Below are 18,958 nucleotides of genomic sequence, written 5' to 3'. Positions count from 1 at the left end.
AGGAATTTAAGATAGAGGGATATGTGGGAGGAAGGGGTTAGATAGTCTTAGGAGTGGTTTGAAGATCGGCATAACAAGGTGGGCCGAAGGGCCTGTATTGTGCTGTATTGTTCTATAGATCAGACATGATATTACTGAAGACACAAAGGGCTTGAGATGACAAATAACCTAGTCATACTCTAGACTCTTATTTTAAACTGTTGCTCTGCTTGGTGACATTGGAACAATATCCCAACCTTACACACTGGTTCAGGATGGTATATTAAACCTACTACTACCACATTCAGAGCTGGTTCATAATAAAAAAACACAAAAACAGACAGTAACCCACAAACACATGTTCATCATACATCACAAATGCTAACTGCAATGTTATAAAATGTTAAAAAATGCTTGAAATATTCAGCAGTTCAGGTAGCATCAGTGATGAGTGAAACAGAGAGAACATTTCTGGTCAATGACCTTTCACCAGATGCTGCCTCTCATGCTGAATATCTCCAATACTTTCTGCTTTATTTCAGATTTACAGCATCTGTAGTTATTCAATTTTCAGTAATTACAATGTTATAATAATATTTTTTCCACAGAAATAACTTGGAAATGAATAATGCATGAGTGTATTTTTAACTGAGTTTGTACCAGTTTAAGAAAAAACATCCATAGGCTCGAAGATCCTTATTCAGCTCAACAAGCCAGTTTGTACTATACGGGATCACACCACCTATGCGAAACTGATAAACCAAGGTTGAATGGTTATCCCAAGTCTTCAGTAATTTTGTGAAAATCAGGAGATGTTTTCCTTCAAGGCAAATTCCAAGCACTGGAAAGAGAAAGGTGAATTTATGAACAGGTCTGCTGGTGAATCATGATTCAGGAATGTAATCAATGGGGCAGCAGTCTCCCCCCATCCTGCCCACTAACCAGGCAGAAAGAGAAAAGCCATAGAAAGACAAGAAGGCAGGCAGCCAAATGACACAGGAGGAAGATTGGCCTGGAGTGGGATCATTTGTTCAGTACAACCATTAAGGTTGGAAGGGCCACCAGGAAATGATCAGCAGACCCGCTAATAGAGACACTGTGGGTTTTTCATTACTTGGCTTGTTCTTGAGAAGAACTTGAATCCACTCACTGAATGGAAAAAAGGCAGCTCAACGATTCTTGTTTGGTTCAATCTTTGGGTAGATTGGTGAAACACTTGTGTAAACAGAGTATTCACATCAAGTCATCAGATAGATCCAGTAATTAGTCTGTGTGGATACATGACAGAAATAGGATGCTCCACCACCTCGATCAGCAAGCACCACTGGTATATACGAGGCAACATCCAATGCAAATGCTGCACATACAAACAGACAAAATAGCAGAAATAGGCCATTTGCACCCCAAGGCAAGCCTGATCCGCCATTTAATGAGGTGATTTGATTGCAACTTCAACTTCTTGTCTATCAACCATTTGCTTATCTAACCCCCACCTTAAAATACTTAAAGACTCTGCTTCCACCATTCTTTGAGGATGAGACTTCCAAAGGCTAAAGATGTTCCATGAGAAAAAGTTTTGCCTCATTTGTGTCTTAAGTAGGCAGGCGCTTATGTTTAAACACTAGCCCCTAGTTCAAGGTTCTCCCTCGAGGAAACATTGTACTCACATCCTCCCCCATCAAGTAGGCAAATGGGACTAGCTTAGAGGGGCATTTTGGTCGGCATGGATGAATTGGCCTGAAGGGCCTGTTACCATGCTCTATTACACTACGACCCCTCAGGATTTTATATGTCTCAATCAAGTCCCTTCTACTCTTCTGAATTTGAGTGGGTACAGGCCTACTCCTATCCAATCTTTCCTCATCAGACAACCTGCCTGTTGCAGGAATCAATCCAGTAAACCTTCTCTGAACTGCTCGCAACATCTTTCTTTAAAATAAGGAGACCAATACTATACAAAATGCTCCAGATGTGGTCTCACTTATGTCCTATAAAACTGAAGCATAACCTTCCTACTTTTGTATTCAGTTCCTCTCTCAACAAACAATAATATTTTGTTGGCTTTCCTAATTACTTGTAATGCCTGCATACTGGCCTTTTGTGAATCAAGCACCAAAACACCCGGATCCCTCTGCATCTCAGCAACCTCTCACTATTTAAATAAGATGCATCCTTTTAATTTTCCTGTCAAAATACCCAATTTCACATTTTCCCATGTTACACTCCATTTGTCAGATCTTTGTCCTCTCTCTCTCTCAATATCTTTGTAGCCTCCTTATGTCCTTTCCATAAATTATTTTCCTACCTATTTGTGTCATTAGCAAATTTAACCGCCGTATCTTTGTGCCTTCATCCAAGTCATTACGTAAATTGGAAAAGGTTGAAGTCCCTGTTCTCATCCTGGTGGCACATCACTCATTGCATTTTACCAACCAGTAAAAGACCCATTTACACCGGTTTTCTATTTCCTGTTTGCAGCCAATCTTCTATCTACAGCAATATGTTAACTCCTACACCATGAGCTTTTATTTTCCATAATAACAATTAGTGCAGCACCATATAAAATGCCTTTTGGAAATCTATAGTACATCCATCAGTTCCCCTTCATCCACGGCATGTTGCTTCTTCAAAGAGCTCCAATAAATTGGTCAAACATGATTCCTCTTCTACAATGTTGACTTTGCTTGACTATTTTGCATTTTTCTAAGCATTTGATGTAATATTATTGTTCCTAGCTTTTAACGTCTTCCCTATGACCTGAAGTTTCCTGCTCTTTGTCTACCTCCCTTTTTGAATAAAGCAGTTGAATAAAGATTGCTGTCTTCCAACCTAATGGAGCTTTTCCCAAATCCAGGGAATTTTGAAAAATTAAAACCAATGCATCTACTATCTTGCTCGACCCTTTATTTAAGACCCTTAGATAAAGTCCATCAGTATCTGGAGACTTGTCAGCCCATGGTTCCAAGACCTTGTTAGGTGCTACTTTCTTGGTGATTGCAATTTTCCTGAGTTCCTTTCTCCCAATACTTGATTTACAACTACTCGTGAAATGTTACTTGAATCCTCCATAGTGCAGACTGACGCAAAATACCACTTTACGTTCATCTGTCATCTTTTTATTTCCCATTATTATTTTTTTCTGTCTCACTTTCTATAGGACCAATGCTTAGTTTTTAACTTTTCTCTTTTAAATATTTACTGTATAGAGATTCTTATTAGCTATTTTACTCTTTTAGTTAGCTTTGTCTTGCACTCTGATTTTTTTCCCTTTCTTACTCATCTTTTAGGGATTCATTGTTGTGTGTTATATTCTGATCAATCTTGTCACCTGTTTTTGCACAACTGTATACTTTTTTCTTTAAGTCTGACTATGTTAATGCAGCCTGACCAACTAAGTATGTCCAGCATTTTCTGCTTTTCACCTGTGTTTCTATGATGGGAAAGAATTGCTAAGTTTTCTGGGATGAGGATGATGGCAGCTTTGTTGCACATGAGAGGGAGAAAAGAGCAGTGTCTAATTCTCTGTGATGTGATTGCACTGGAGAGGGTGAAAAGATGATTCATCAGGATGTCCCCTAGGATGGAACGTTTCAGTTATGAGGAGAGACTGGATAAGCTGGGTTTGTTTTCCTTGGAGTGGAGAAGGCTAATGGTGGACCTGATAAAGTGTACAAAATTATGAGGGGCAATAGATAGTAGGAAACTTTTCCCAATGGCATGGGTATCCAAGGCCTGAGCGCATAGGTTTAAGGTGAGGAGTAGGAGGTTTAGAGGGGGACCAGAGGAAGAATTTTTCATCCAGACGATGGTTGGAAACTGGAACAAAATATCTGAGAAGGTGGTGGAGGCAGAGACTCGCAGCATTTAAGAAATATCTGGACGAGCAATTGAATCACTAAGGCTTAATAGGCTCTGAACCAAATGCTAGCAAGTGAGATAGGTACTTGATGATTGGCATAGACATAGTGGGCCAAAGGGACTGTTTCTGTGCTGCATGTTGGTGAAAGTGGGGTTTGCATTCCTTTATTGAAAGAACGGGGTCAGTGTTCCTTGGACATTGCAAATGTAGTTTTGTGTTTCTGGAGGAGGAGGAGTGGTTCATTTTTTCGGCAATGAGGAGGATGAGGTCTGTGTTTCTCTGTGATGGGGAGACTGAGGCCTGTGTTTCTGCTATGGGGTGGTTGAGGTTTGTATTTCTTTGATGAGGAGAGTGATGTCTGTAACTAACTGCAGGCCCAAGTGTGAATGGAATTGAAAGAGATACTCGCAGAGTGTGAGGGTACTTCCATGCAATTGACTTGGGTTTGATTCCTGTCCACCTCTGTTGGTAATAAATAGAGGTGTATAAATAAAAGATCAAATCAGAATACTTATTTAAGTGCAGTGAAGGCAGAAACACACATCATATTTAAACAACGCTTGGATATGTGCTTTATGAACTATGACCTGTAGGACTACAGATCCAGTGCTGGAAGATGGGATTAGGCTGGGAGCTCTTTATGGACCAGCAGACACGTGATGGGCCAAACAGTCTCTTCAGTGTCGTAAATCTACTCTATGTGTGTGGTAAGCTTTTGGTGTTGATGATGTTGAGAACTAGAGGCATTCCACGGTCTTGCTAAGTTGCTCTGGTTAGGACTGGCTGCGTACAGTAGCAAGTTCCAGGATATTTGGTTCTGTTGGTTCCAGGCCACCTCTCATTCATTGCAAGTTCTTCCATTTGTTGAGCTGGTAACAGATTAAGTTTAAAAATGTGCAGGCAGCAGGAAACCCCTGCAGTCCTGTTCCCTTTAAACCATCTGTTCTTTCTATCAGACAAATCAAAATTTGAGTAAATTTTCTCCAACAGACCATGCCTATAAAGCAAGGGGTACATCACTGCACACCAATTACCAATACTGGGTGTATGAGCATACATATACACACAGGCACACACACGCCTGCACAAATAATTCAGTAAGTTGCTCCTAGAGCTGGCTCACTCTGCAAATAGTCAATCACATTTCAATACCCATCCTCAGAGCAATTAACTTGCCAGCGTACCAACACTGCAAATGCACTCGGCACTCAGATTCCTTCGAGCAATCAGAGTAATTCTAATCTCTTCCTCCAGACTGTGCAGCTCAGACCCAACCGATTTTCATTCTTATTTTGGTCTGGTGACACAAACTTGCTCTGTGTTGGATGAATACATTCAGTCTTAGCAGAGCACATCAGACCTACTATGTTCACATCAGATTTTGTCTGTACAGCCATGGGCATGCTCTTTAAGGGATTTCAATAGGGAATACAGGGAATCACATTAAGTGTGCATGCCACTTGAACTTTCTTAGTTTAGATGGCTTTAGATGGGGTGGAGTTTGTTGGGTGTGTTCAGGAAGGGTTCTTGACACAGTATGTCAATAGACCTACAAGAGGAGAGGCTGTGCTTGATTTGATATTGGGAAATGAACCTGGTCAGGTGTCAGATCTCTCAGTGGGTGAACATTTTGGTGATAGTGATCATAATTCTATCTCCTCTACGTTAGCACTGGAGAGGGATAGGAACAGACAGACTAGAAAGGTGTTTACTTGGAGTAAAGGGAATTATGAGGCCCTCAGGCAGGAAATTGGAAGATTAAATTGGGAACAGATGTTCTCTGGGAAAAGTACAGAAGATATGTGGCAAATATTCAGGGGGTCTGCATAGACATGTTCCAATGAGACAGGGGAGTCTTGATAGGATACAGGAACCGTGGTGTCGAAGGCTGTAATGAATCTAGTCAAAAGGAAAAGAAAAGCATACAAAAGGTACAGAGAGCTTGGTAATGTTAGAGATCTGGAGGAGTACAAGGCTAAAAGCAAGGAACTTAAGAAAGAGATTAGGAGAGCCAGAAGGGGACATGAGAAGGCCTTGGCGGGCAGGATTAAGGAAAACCCCAAGGCGTTCTACAAGTATGTGAAGAGTAAGAGGATGAGATGCGAAAGGATAGGGCCTATCAAGTGCAGCAGTGGGAAAGTGTGTATGGATCCGGAAGAAATAGCGGAGGTATTTGATGAATACTTTACGTCAGTGTTCACCATGGAAAAAGATCTGGGGGATTGTAGTGGGGACTTGCAGCGGCCTGGAAAGCTTGAGCATGTAGATACTAGAAAAGAGGTGGTGCTGAACTTTTGGAAAGCATCAAGTTAGATAAGTCACCGGGGCCAGATGAGATGTACCCCAGGTTACTGTGGGAGGCAAGAGAGGAGATTGTGGAGCCTCTGACGATGATCTTGGCATCATCGATAGAGATGGGAGAGGTTCCGGAAGATTGGAGGGTTGCAGACGTTGTTCCCTTATTCAAGAAGGGGAGTAGGGATAGCCCAGGGAATTATAGGCCAGTGAGTCTTACCTCAGTGGTTGGTAAGCTGATGGAGAAGATCCTGAGAGGCAGGATTTATGAACATTTGGAGAGGTATAATATGATTAGGAATGGTCAGCATGGCTTTGTCAAGGGCAGGTCCTGTCTTACGAGCCTGATTGAATTTTTTGAGGATGTGACTAAGCACATAGTGTATATGGATTTCAGCAAGGCGTTTGATAAGGTACCCCATGCAGGGCTTATGGAGAAGGTGAGGAGACATGGGATCCAAGGGGACATTGCAGTGTGGATCCAGAACTGGCTGGCCCACAGAAGGCAAAGGGTGGTTGTTGAAGGGTGGTATTCTGAGTGGAGGTCGGTGACGAGTGGTGTACCTCAGGGATCTGTACTGGGACCCTTACTCTTTGTGATTTTTATAAATGACCTGGATGAGGAAGTGGAGGGGTGGGTTAGTAAGTTTACAGATGACACGAAGGTTAGGGGTGTTGTGGATAGTTTGGAGGGCTGTCAGAGGTTACAGAGGGATATAGATAGGATGCAGAATTGGGCTGAGAAGTGGCAGATGCAGTTCAACCCAGGTAAGTGTGAAGTGGTTCATTTTGGTAAGTCAAATATGTTGGCGGAATATAGTATTAATGGTAGGACTCTTGGCAGTGTGGAGGATCAGACGGACCCTGGGGTCCGAGTCGATAGGACGCTCAAAGCGACTGCACAGGTTGACTCTGTGGTTAAGAAGACATATAGTGTATTGTCCTTCATCAATCGAGGAATTGAATTTAGGAGCCCAGAGGCATTGTTGCAGCTGTATAGGTCCCTGGTCAGACCCCACATGGAGTATTGTGCTCAGTTCTGGTCGCCTCACTACAGGAAGGATGTGGAAGCCATAGAAAGGGTGCAGAGGAGATTTACAAGGATGCTGCCTGGAATGCGGAGCATGCCTTATGAAAGCAGGTTGAGGGAACTCGGCCTTTTCTCCTTGGAGAGACGGAGGATGAGGGGGTAACTGATAGAGGTGTATAAGATGATGAGAGGTATTGATAGGGTAGATAGTCAGAGGCTTTTCCCCAGGGCTGAATTGGTGGCCACAAGAGGACGTAGGTTTAAGGTGCTGGGGAGTAGATATAGAGGAGATGTCAGGGGTAAGTTTTTTACTCAGAGAGTGGTGAGCGCGTGGAATGGACTGCTGGAAATGGTGGTGGAGGCGGATATGATAGGGTCTTTCAAGTGACTGTTAGATAGGCACATGGAGCTGAGTAAAATAGAGGCCTATGGGTAAGCCTGGTAATTTCTAGGGTAGGAACATGTTCAGCACAGCTTTGTGGGCCGAAGGACCTGAATTGTGCTGTAGATTTTCTATGTTTCTATGTTTCTAAAGATATCTGTTCCTTAAATCCCCAGGGTTCTACTGCAGTGTGCAGCCTTCAGGCAACCTGCAGTAATCTTTTGTTTCGCTCCGACTCATGATCTCATTCTGGAGGTATTGCTGTCTCCTGCCACTCGCTGCCAGAATGAGCTCAATAGCCATGGCTGCCGGATCCAGCAACCACATCTGTTCTCAATCTGCTGTCCTGGCTTGTGATGAGGACAGTGCAGCAAAAAATTCACTGCTAGCATGAAAGTGTAATTTAAAGTTTCCGTGACCAAGAGGTTATATCTGACAAGAAAGACTAAAGAGGCTGGCAGTCTTCTTTATAAAAAAGGCTTCGCGATGACCTGATAGCTTTTAAGATTTTTAAAAGTTTAGTTGTAATGACACCAAAACCAAAGCCACAAAAATGTCACTAATAAATCCAATACGGAATTCAGGAGAAACCTCTTTTACTAAGGAGTTATGTTGAGGCAAATAGCATGGATGTATTTAAGGGAAACTAGATAGAGTGATTGTAAAGTGCTTCAGGATATCCTGATACTGTGAGGGACTCTGTATCAATGTAAATTTATTTCATCCAATCATAGAAACTTGCATCACAGTAGTAGGCCACTTGGCCCATTGTGTCCATGCTAGCCAATGATGGACTAGGTTAACCCCACGCTCCAGCTCCTGATACACAGCCCTGCAGATTATGGCTCAATATTTAGGTTTGGCTCATCAATTGGATTTTGTTTTGTTGCCAGCAGCAAGTGGCCTGCTCCAGCTTCTGGTAACTGCTCCCTCTCTGTTCCTTTTCTCTCTTCTCCTGATCTACCTGGCCCCCATTACAACGTCACTTTCCCCTCCTCCACCCACTCCATCTGCCCATCACCAACACACTCCTCCCCCCCCCGTTCCCATCTGCCCCCCCCCCCACCTCCCTCACTCGATTCCAGGCTCCGCCTTCCTCTCCTGTCAGATTCCATCACCTGCAGCCCTTTGTCACCCCCACCCATCACCTCCCAGCCTCTGTCGCTATTCCCACTCCCCCCTCCCCCATCTGCCCATCACCCCTCCTCACCTGGATCCACCTATCACCCGCCAGCCCTTGCTACACCCCTTCCCCTCACCACTTTATACTGGCTATCTCCTCTCTATCTTTCAGTCCAGATGAAGGATCTTGACCCGAAACCTCAAATGTCCATTTCCCTCCGCAGATGCTGCCTGACCTGCTGAGTTTCTCCAGTGTTTTGTGTGTTGCTCCAGATTCCAGCATCTGCAGTCTCTTGTGTTTCTGCAAACATTGCCTGGTCTGGTCAGATGACAGGACAAGAAACATAGTTTGAATTAAGGGCAACACAGCGGCGCAGCTAGTAGAGCTGCTGCCTCACAGTGCCAGTGACCCGGGCTCAATCCTGACCTTGGTCTGTCCATGAGAATGTCGGGAGATTAAAAGTGGATTTAATGTAGGATTAGTGTAAATGGGTGGTTGATGGTTGGCATGGACTTAGAGAGCCAAAGGGCCCGCTTCTGTGCCACGTGAGTATAAACGAAGTTTAGACTGAACCCACACAATGAAGAGTTCATGGAATGTCTGCCCATGCCCTGTCTAAATAAATAGTTGCTGCTTATCAATGGAAATCTCAGGCTGGGGCACTGTATGGGAGGTAAGCTGCAAAACAGGATCATACCTCAGTCACGTCCTGACTGAACTGGGCCAGTAGGCGGGCAGTGCTCAGGTCTCTCTTACGGCTCTGTGACAACTCCTTAATACGGTTCCTCCTTTCCAGGATGGCATTGAGCTTCTGCTGAATGTGACTGGCATCCTCGCGCTTTAAGCTCTCTTCTTTTAGCTTGCCTGCCTGCTCCTGCAGTGACGTCATCTGAAACAAAAACAAAATAGTACTCACTACATGCTGCACGTCAAGGGGATGTTTCAGATCCTGACCCCCTCATTATGGTGGGGCAACAAGTGGTGCACCTAGTAGAGCTGCTGCCTCTCAGCTCCGGCGACCTGGTTTCAAACCTGACCGTGGGTGCCATCTGTGTGGAGGTTGCATGTTTTCCTTGGTTCTCAGTGGTTCTCCTGGCTTCCTCCCACATTCCAAAGACATGCAGGTTAGTAGGTTAGCTGGTTGCCTAATTGTCCTTAGTGATTAGGTCAATGGTAGAATGTGGGAAGAATAAAATGAACTTAGTATAAATGGGTGCTTGGTGGTTGGCATGGATTTGATGGGCTGAAGGGCCCATTTCTGTGCTGTATTTTCTATGACTCTCTGTGGCATATGAAAAGTCTGCTTCTTCTTTATTGACTCCAGCGACATGAGTGGCATCAGAAAGCCTGCTACTTATTGCTAAAACTCAAGGCTTTCTCAAACAGCAGAAGCAGCAAACTGTACTGATCAACTTCAGACAATAGTTAAAAGTCTACCATAATGGTTTGGATCTAGAGTTCCATTTAGATTAGACTGAGCAAGGATACAGTAGATCAGTTTTTTATGACAAACAACAACTTCATTGTCACTTTTTCAATTTCCACATTTTCTTTAAACTGAATTCTGATTCTCATTCTGCCACAATGGAATTTTAACTCACTTTCTTTGAATTTTTAGTCCAGTAATAAACACTACAATACTTTTCTAGTGACATCACGATGGCATATCCACTGGCTTCATGCAATAAATTTCCATTGGGATAAACAATACACCACCGTTACATATTTGCATTGAACTTTTATGCAAATAGTTAAACTAGATCCTGACATATTTACTCCATATTCTTACCCAAATCATTACACACTAGAACCATAACATTAGTTAGACAAGTACACTAGACTTGTATACAATTACACAGAATATTTACATAATGTTACATAAATGTACATTTACAGGCCATCCCTAGGTAGGAATGTCCAACTTACAGACACCCGGTGCAGTTGAACAAGCTCTCATAATATTATTGAATTCAAAAGTCTGATGTACGTACATATGTTTGTTCCTATGGACAACAGAACTAGTTTCATCTATCTCTCCATGTAGTAATTGTTCTTTCTTATCTGATGTGCCTTTGATGCTATTCATTACAATACTGTGAAGGTATGGTTACCATATTGAGTGGTTTTTGTGTATTTTCAGACCTGTGGCCAAAATCAACTTGTGGACATCTGTAAAAACGGAACCTATTTGTTACCCGGGGACAGCTTGTAGAGACAATACCTGCTATTTTTATACTATTTTATCCCCTCCTTGATGGACTAATCCTTGGTGGGTTGTACTAGCAGCTACACTTTGGTACAACCTACAGGTTTCACTCTGTCAGCATAATGGGTATCCTCAGGTTTCTATCCCTAAAGGATCACAGGGAAGGTCCGCAGTCAAAATGGATGGACAATTGCTAGTGAGTTCACAGGGGTACGACGCAGCACATTTCCACAAGAGCATTGAGGTTAAAGTCTGTCCGACTCTGACCCAACTTCATAGAGTGAAACATGGCATGACAGACCACTGAAGTAAGAAGCAGAACTAACTCTCTCTTGTAGAATAAACAGGTCCCTAGAGTGAAACATGGTATGACACTGGCTTCAGTGAAATGGGGTTTAGCCTTGCCCCTAGAGAATGAAGCAGGGCATGAACACAGCCTGATTTCTCCTTCAGAGTGAAACACAGCCCCACCCTCCCTCAGAGACAAACGCAGTCTGACCCCTTCTACAGACCTAAACACAGCTTGACCCTTCCTCAGAGATAACACAGCCCCACTCTCCCTCAGAGATAAACGCAGTCCAAACCCCCCACATAACTAAATGTAGCCCCACCCTCCCTCAGAGATAAATGCAGTCTGACCCCTTCTACAGACCTAAACACAGCTTGACCCTTCCTCAGAGATAACACAGCCCCACTCTCCCTCAGAGCTAAATACAGTCTGACCCTCCCACAGAACTAAACACAGCCTACAGAGTGAAACACAGCCCCATTCTCCTTTAGAATGAAACAGCCTAAGCTCTCCCTCAAGAATGCAAAATCCAGTCCAAACTTTGCTTTGGAGAATAAAACACAGCCCTCTCAGTACAAAAAATGTAGCCCAAACTGGCCCTCAAAGAGTGAAACTTGGCCTGGTCCCTAACCATTGAACGCAAAATACATCCTGGCTCTGCCTTCAAGAGTATATTAAGGCAGATCCATAGATTTTTGGATACACAGGGAATTAGGAATTGGATTAGTGCTGAAAAGAGGCACTGAGATAAAAGATTGTGATCTTGTGGCAGAGCAGCTAGGATGGGCCAAATGGTCTTCTGCTTCTACTTCTTATGCTCCCATTGCATGAAATAGAGTCTAAACCAATCCCAGGAGCTTGATAAAACACACTGCCCATCAACGGAGAAAGAGAAATGGCCTGACACAAGAAAGACTGCTGATGCTGGAAATGTGTGTAGCAAGAGAAATGGCCTGGCCCTTCCCACTGAGTGCAAAGCATACCGCAATGACACCCCCCCCCCCCCCACCATGACGTGATCCTGCCCCTCTCTCAATGAGATGGGACCCTGCCCCTCCCTCGGCCAGAAAGACCCAGCCCCTCTCCCAGACAGACAGACCCTGCCCCTCCCTTGGAGTGACGGACCTTGCCCTTCCCTTGGCTAGATGGACCCTGCCCCTCCCTCGGCTGGACAGACCCTGTCCTCCCCTTGTAAGACAAGATTCTGCCTCTCCCGCTGCCCCTGCCTAAGAGAGCAAGGCATGACTGAACCTTCCTACAGTACATGGAGCATAGCCTGGCACCGCCATCAGAAGCTGAAGCATTGCCAGCCCTAACCCTGGGGTGAAGCATGACTTGCTCTGTACACAGAGATTGAAACAGACTCATCTATGCCAGGTTTGACCCTCTCTGAGTTAGGAATGTAGTGAAGTGTATGACTATGCGGACGATTCAGCCTTAACTCCCATGACTCCATATGGATAAACATTTTATCATAGCCAGTTTCTGGTTGTTTCACCCATTTTCCTATCATCCTGTCTCCACCGATAAGAACTGGACCTGGTCTGATTTACCTTTTCCTCCTGAGTTGCCAGCAACTTCTCAAAGGCATCATGTCGTTTGATGAGGGAATCCACAGTGTCCACAGTCGCTCCCAGTTCACTGGACCTCAAGTAAACCTGAAATATGATAACAGTCAATTAGAGCCTCACAGTCTCCATGAACATCCAATTACATGTAGTCTTTTTGCAATTCCAGCCACTTTCCCTTTGCCATTGGTAATCAGGATCAACCTTCACAATGCCAGATAGTGCTCGAGGTGGGAGGACGACTCAAAAGTTGCTACAAGCTGCACTGCCCTTACAGAATATTCCACAACCAAGTTAGTTCATCTGCCATGGAACCCACAGATCAAAAAGCAAATACATGCAGATGCTGGAAATCTGAAAGAGAAGCAAAGAATGTTGGAAGCACTCAGCAAACCAGGCAGTATCTGTGGAGGGAGAAACAGGGTTAATGGCTCAGGTTGATGACTTTTGATCAGAATCTGGTGCACATTTCATTGACCTTAATAGTTAACCTTGTTTCTCTATCCATAGATACTTCCTGCTATGCTGAATGCTTACGGCATTCTTTGTTTCTCATTTAGATTTGCAGCATTTGCAAGTTTTTGACCTTTGATCAAAACCAGAGAGTTCTGATACAAACTGTAAAGGCTGATCATCTGAAACTGTTGAATCCAATGTCGTCCTGGGGACTGTAATGTGCCTAGTTGGAAGATGAGATACTACTCCTTGAGCTTACATTGGGTTTCATTGAAACAGTGAAAGAAGTCGAAGACAGAGGGTTAGAGGGTTAGAATGCAAGGGTCCAGGCAACTGGAAGCTTAAAGTTATCTCTGTGGAATGAAAGGAAATGTTCTGAAAAGCAGACACTCAATTTACATTTGGTGTCTCCGATGTAGAGGACATGACATTCGCACTGAATGCAGTACCCTATATTGGAAGAAGCTAAAGTGAATCACCACTGCTTTCATTCAAATCCTTCACTTTCTATCCACTCCAGGCCTTCTCACCCTCTCTCAGCCAGCACCACTGCCACTTGTGTCATTCAGTCTCCTTTGGTTTCCACCCTATCACAGACATTCCTTTACTTCTCTTCACCTTCTCTGCAACTTGAAACTGCTAACTCACAGGGGAACTAGTTTGGGAAAAGAAAACATGCCACAATGTGGGTGCTCTTCTAAAGACCGAGATGTGGGAAGATATGGAGTGAGCCTCATTACATATCTAACCTGAAGTGTATTATCCTGGCCGTACTTTGAGCTGATACCGTTCCTGATAATAAAAAAAGAAAATGCTTAAAACACTCAGCAGGTCAGGCAACATCGAAATCGTTAATTCTGCTTCCCTTTCCACAGATGCTGCCTGACCTGCTGCTTCTGGCACTTTTTGTTTTTACTTCATACTTGCAGGATCTGCAGCTTTTTGGTTTTCACTTACTGTTCCTGACATCCCAGCACTGAAATCTCTCAACCTTCATTGGCACAAAACTCAAAAATACAGCAGAAACAGAAATATCCATTGCCTTGGCTGGATCCTGGGATTCCAGTGGTTAACACTCTACGAGCAATGTCATTACTGCAAGCCTGTTTTAGTCAAAGTGCTGTAGGCCACTACTATTAAAGGATATTGCCTAGTAAACGCGGTCTGACCTTGAGAAGCAAGCTCATAGATTTCCCGCAGGATACATGCAGCACGCTGGGAACAGTGCGGCTATTCTCTTTGCAATTGCCACCAAGACTGATGCCCAGTGGGTTACACGCGGTCATCCAGCGGTGATCTTTACAGCCACAGGCACAATGCATGGGGAGACTTCCCACCTTCTCGAGTCGAGGTTTGGCTTCAGAAAGTGCGCTGATGAAGTTCTGGGATGAGCTGCTAATCCTCATACTGGGCAGGGTGTCAGTGGCACACTCAGGAAGGTTGCGTTGTGCCTGGCCAGGGGTCAGGCTGATGGAGATCACAGGGCCACAGTTGTTGGGGAGGGAGGGATTGAAGATGCAGTTCAGAGTGCAGCTGGAGGACTTGCCTGGCCAACTGGCCTCTTCCAGCTCAGGCTGCCTCCGTAACACGAACACTGTTTGAGAGAAGTGAGCTGGAGGAACCGCGGAAGCAATCACACCTTGTGCCTGTGCGGAGCTGCACAGCCTGGAGGTGCCAGGAGTGCCATCAATGGGGAGCTGGTGACTTGAGATGCGCACTGCAGACAGTGGGGTGACAGTCAATGAGGCAACATGATGCCCAGGCACATTCTGTGCTGCAGCCAGTGTCACCTGCAGCCTACTGACCCGATGTGCTGGCTCAGGTGAGATGGAGTGGCTGGCTCCAGTGGACAGCCAGCGGAGGTTTGAAGCCCCAGATTGTATCTGGCCATTGTCAGCTTTCAGACCTGTCTTCGGCACCGAAAGGGATGGCAAAGAAAGCGATGAGACCAAAGCCGAGGCTTTAGACGCAGGCAGGATCTGGTGTACCGCCACAGTTTTCTCCTTCTTGAGAACACCAGATTTGCAGGTTTGACTGATTGCTGCTCCCACAAACTCAAGACTCTGAGAGCGGGCAGGAGAACTGGGCCCTGGGGAGGGTACCCTGCTGGAAGCACCTACGCACGGTGATATCAAACACATGCTCTGGGCAGGATCCGTCACTTCGCACGTGGAGAGCTTGGGTGCAGAGGGAGGCGGTAAGGTGGAAGCCAGCGTGATGTCCATTCTGGAGATGCAGCGAGGAGGAGGTGGTCCCGGTTCTACCGTGTGTGCCGTCCCTAACATTGAGACCGAACGTGCGGGTAGCGGTGTTCCTGCAGGGGCTGGCCAAAGCTTTTTGCAGACTGTGAAACGCTGCACTCTGTTGCTGTGTCCCTGGCTCGACATTTTAAACCTCTCAGCATCTGGAGCTGGTCTTTCGTCCATGAAGTCTGCAAGGAGTGGCAAGCACACAAACTCTGCGACTGACTGAATACAGCTAGGAGTCAGACCAGCAGCATCTTGAAGGATGCAATCCACCGCATTAACAGCAAGTTATCCAGAGAGACCCCCGTATAGGCTACCACAAGTAGGAAACGCAAGCGAGTTAGAGAGGTTAAGACTCCAGTGCTAGTCAGACCACATCTAAGCAACACCTCTAGTGAGAGCGCCTGGCTGCGTCCGAGTACATGCTGATATCCCTTTGAGAGTCTGTTGGATCAAGCCCTCGTTTTCTAGAGGAAGATTTTTCTCCTTCAAACACTTGATCAACACCAAGCTGTGAGGAAATTGGCACATTCCTCTAATTTTTAGTCCAGGAGCAAAAAAGGAAAAGGATAAAGCTGAGAAAGTATAAGCTCACTAAAATCTTCCTGCCAAAATGAAGTCACTTGCAAGCAGCAATGTGGCTCTCGCTTCAGACCGTCTGTGTGTCAATGGCCACATAGAACTGCTGCTGTCTGCTGGATTATGCAGTTCTTTCTTGAAAACTTTTACTTCCTAACTCTCTGTGCTTTGTTAAATGAAATGCCTCACAGGTTCCATGAAGCGATATTAAATTTGCACTGTTTCTGACCTCCTTCTTCAGCCAACAAACTGTCACCACACAGCAGCCCTCCCTGAAAGATGAGCATGCGTAGAGGTGGTTGTTAAATTTGGGGGAAATATTTCTATCCCTTTACTTTTTTGTTTGAGTTAATTCCAACTAAACTCTTTGTACACCTCAGGGACCTCCTCCAACCTGTTCCTAATTTACTCGGGAGCTGACAGTTCACAAAGATTCTTTTTCATTCAGTGTGAAATGACTGCACGTCTGTGTGACAACAGAAGTAGGTTTGGGGCTGAGCAAACTTGCCACGCTGGGAGACCAGAGATAGTATTTCCTGTTCTGCTGACAAGTGGCACATCTCACAGCACTGTGCACAGGAACACAACTCAGTCAAACGATGGAGTGCACACATCCAGAAAGTGGTGTTAATTAAACAGTGGACTGTTTGCATCCAAAGACAGCAAAGCAACATAAACGACCAGGTGTACACACCCAGAAACACTAAGTAATATAACTGACAGAGTATACACAGAGGCAGTGATGTAATATAACTGGGGGAGTACATACCCAGGAGGGAGCACTGCAAGATAATTAGGGGAGAGTACACATCCAGAAACACAATGTAATATAAAATAACGAGTGTACACACAGACAATAACGTAAATAAACGGGGATCTGTACACACCCAGCAGACAGCAAAATTGAGTGACCATAACACCCAGAGAAATGATGTAATAAATGAGGGCGTGCTGTAAGCTAAACAGAGGCTCACACCCAGAGACAACAATGTGAAATAAATTTGAGGTACTTGCACACAAAGATGGTTGTGTAATGCAATTGAGTGTACACATCCAGAGATAGTGATATAATATAAAGTGGTGCACATATATGAGTACACGCACAGAGACAGTGATGTAATATGAGTGCATGAACTCAGAGACAATGACATAATATAAATGAATGGACACACCCAGACACAGTAATGTATTGCAAATGAGGGAGGGGGCATAGAGAGAGAGTAATGTAATATAAATGGGGGGAGGGGGTTGTACACATTCAGAAACACAATATATTATAAGTGAGGGAGTCTACACAGCCAGAGACATGATACAACATACATAATGGTGCTTATGCACCCAGTGGTATGACGAAATATATGGGATGGAATATATACACTCAGAGGCACAATGTAATACATGTGCAGGAGTTGTACACCCACCCAGAGCTTTGATATAATACAGACGAAGGTGTATATGCACACAATGACATAGAGCAATTTAAATGAGTGTGTGCACCCAAAGACATGATGTAAGAAATATGAGGTGGTGAGACAATATAACAGCAGGGCTCTACATATCCAGGCAAAGTGATATAATCCAAGTGAGTGAGGAGCACTGCAATTCGACCACTTCATTAAACCTCAGCCCCTCCTCTCTTGCAAACTATTGCTCCATTTTCTTCTCTGAGGTTTTCGTATATGGTCCAGCCTCCCAAATTTGTGTCTATATTACCCAGATATTTGAAAGACAAAAAAAAAGTGCACTCAATATCAGAAAATTCTGGGAATACTCATAAAATCAGGCAGCATCTATGGAGAGAGAAAGATGGTTAATGTTTGTTAAAGGTTAATAGAACTGGAAAAGTGAGAAAACAAGGGAGTTTTAAGTTGCAGAGAGAGAGAGGATGGAAAGAACAAAGGGAATGTCTGTGATATGATGGAGACTAAGACTGTCCAGGTGACAAAATTACTATGATTGTCCAGGGGACCCAACTGCTAAGGTAGTCCAGGTGACACAATTGCTTTTGGTGTTGTCTAAGAGAAGCAAGTTAATCAGAGCTCATCTATCTGAAGGAGGTGTAAATAGACAATGGTGAGAAACAAAATCAAATAACGTGCTGGAATTGTGTGATATAGAGCACGCAGCTGGAAATCCAAAATAAAGGGGAATGCAGGAAATAGTAGATTAGGTAGTATTTGCGGGTAGAGAGAGAGAGACTCTGAGTTAAAATTACAGGTAGATGACCTTACATTGAAACTGGCTAGTCAAACACGAAAGAGTTATTTGGAATTGTTAAGTCCCAAGGACTGCAGTTGACCTACATGGAAAATGATATGGTAGTCCTCACACTGGGCTTCTTTGGAACAGTATAGGATGCAAAAGATGATAAAGTCACACAGGATTGGGATGGAGAATTGAAGTGGCAGGTGACTGGAAGTTCAGGGTCACCCTGCTATCCTTGTGGACTGAATGGAAGTATTCTGCAAAGAGGTCACCCAATTTGGGGTTTGGTTTCTCCAACGTAGATGGAACCACATTTGTGAGCACTGAATGTAATAAACTAGAAGTGCAAGGGAACTGCTGCTTCACTTGGAAGGACTGTTTGGTTCTCAAATAGTGGGAAGGGATGAGGTAAAAGGGCAATAGTATCATTTAAGAAGCACTTGGATAGGTACGTGGAGGGGCAGGGCTTGGAGGGATATGGGCCGAACACAGGAAATTGGGACCAGCTGGGTATCCCTGCAGTTGCATGGGAAAATGCTGCAACCCCCCAATCAGATTTCCAAAATGATTCTGATTAACATTATTAAATACATCCTTGGTGAATTTTTCATCCTGCCTCAGCCTCTTTAACATGCATGCAGTCTTTGACAGAGTTGCGACAGTTAACTACACCATCCTGCTCCAATACCTCTCCATGACTCTCTGGTTGGGTGGGACTGCACTCATCTGGTTCCATTCTTT

General features: G+C 44.4%; 1 protein-coding gene across 1 annotated transcript in view; it reads right to left on the bottom strand.

Annotated features, from left to right (window-relative positions):
- sptbn5 (spectrin, beta, non-erythrocytic 5) overlaps positions 1 to 18,958 on the bottom strand; it is a 189,917-nt gene that overhangs the window by 84,780 nt on the left and 86,179 nt on the right. The window contains 2 exon segments of the mRNA XM_052012749.1: positions 9,366 to 9,557; positions 12,717 to 12,821. Of these exon segments, the coding sequence (XP_051868709.1) occupies positions 9,366 to 9,557; positions 12,717 to 12,821 (297 nt within the window).

Source organism: Pristis pectinata, chromosome 1 (assembly GCF_009764475.1).
Source record: "Pristis pectinata isolate sPriPec2 chromosome 1, sPriPec2.1.pri, whole genome shotgun sequence".
Lineage (NCBI taxonomy): Eukaryota > Metazoa > Chordata > Chondrichthyes > Rhinopristiformes > Pristidae > Pristis > Pristis pectinata.
Note: the sequence above shows the minus strand (reverse complement) of the source record. Positions and strands in the feature narration are given on the sequence as shown.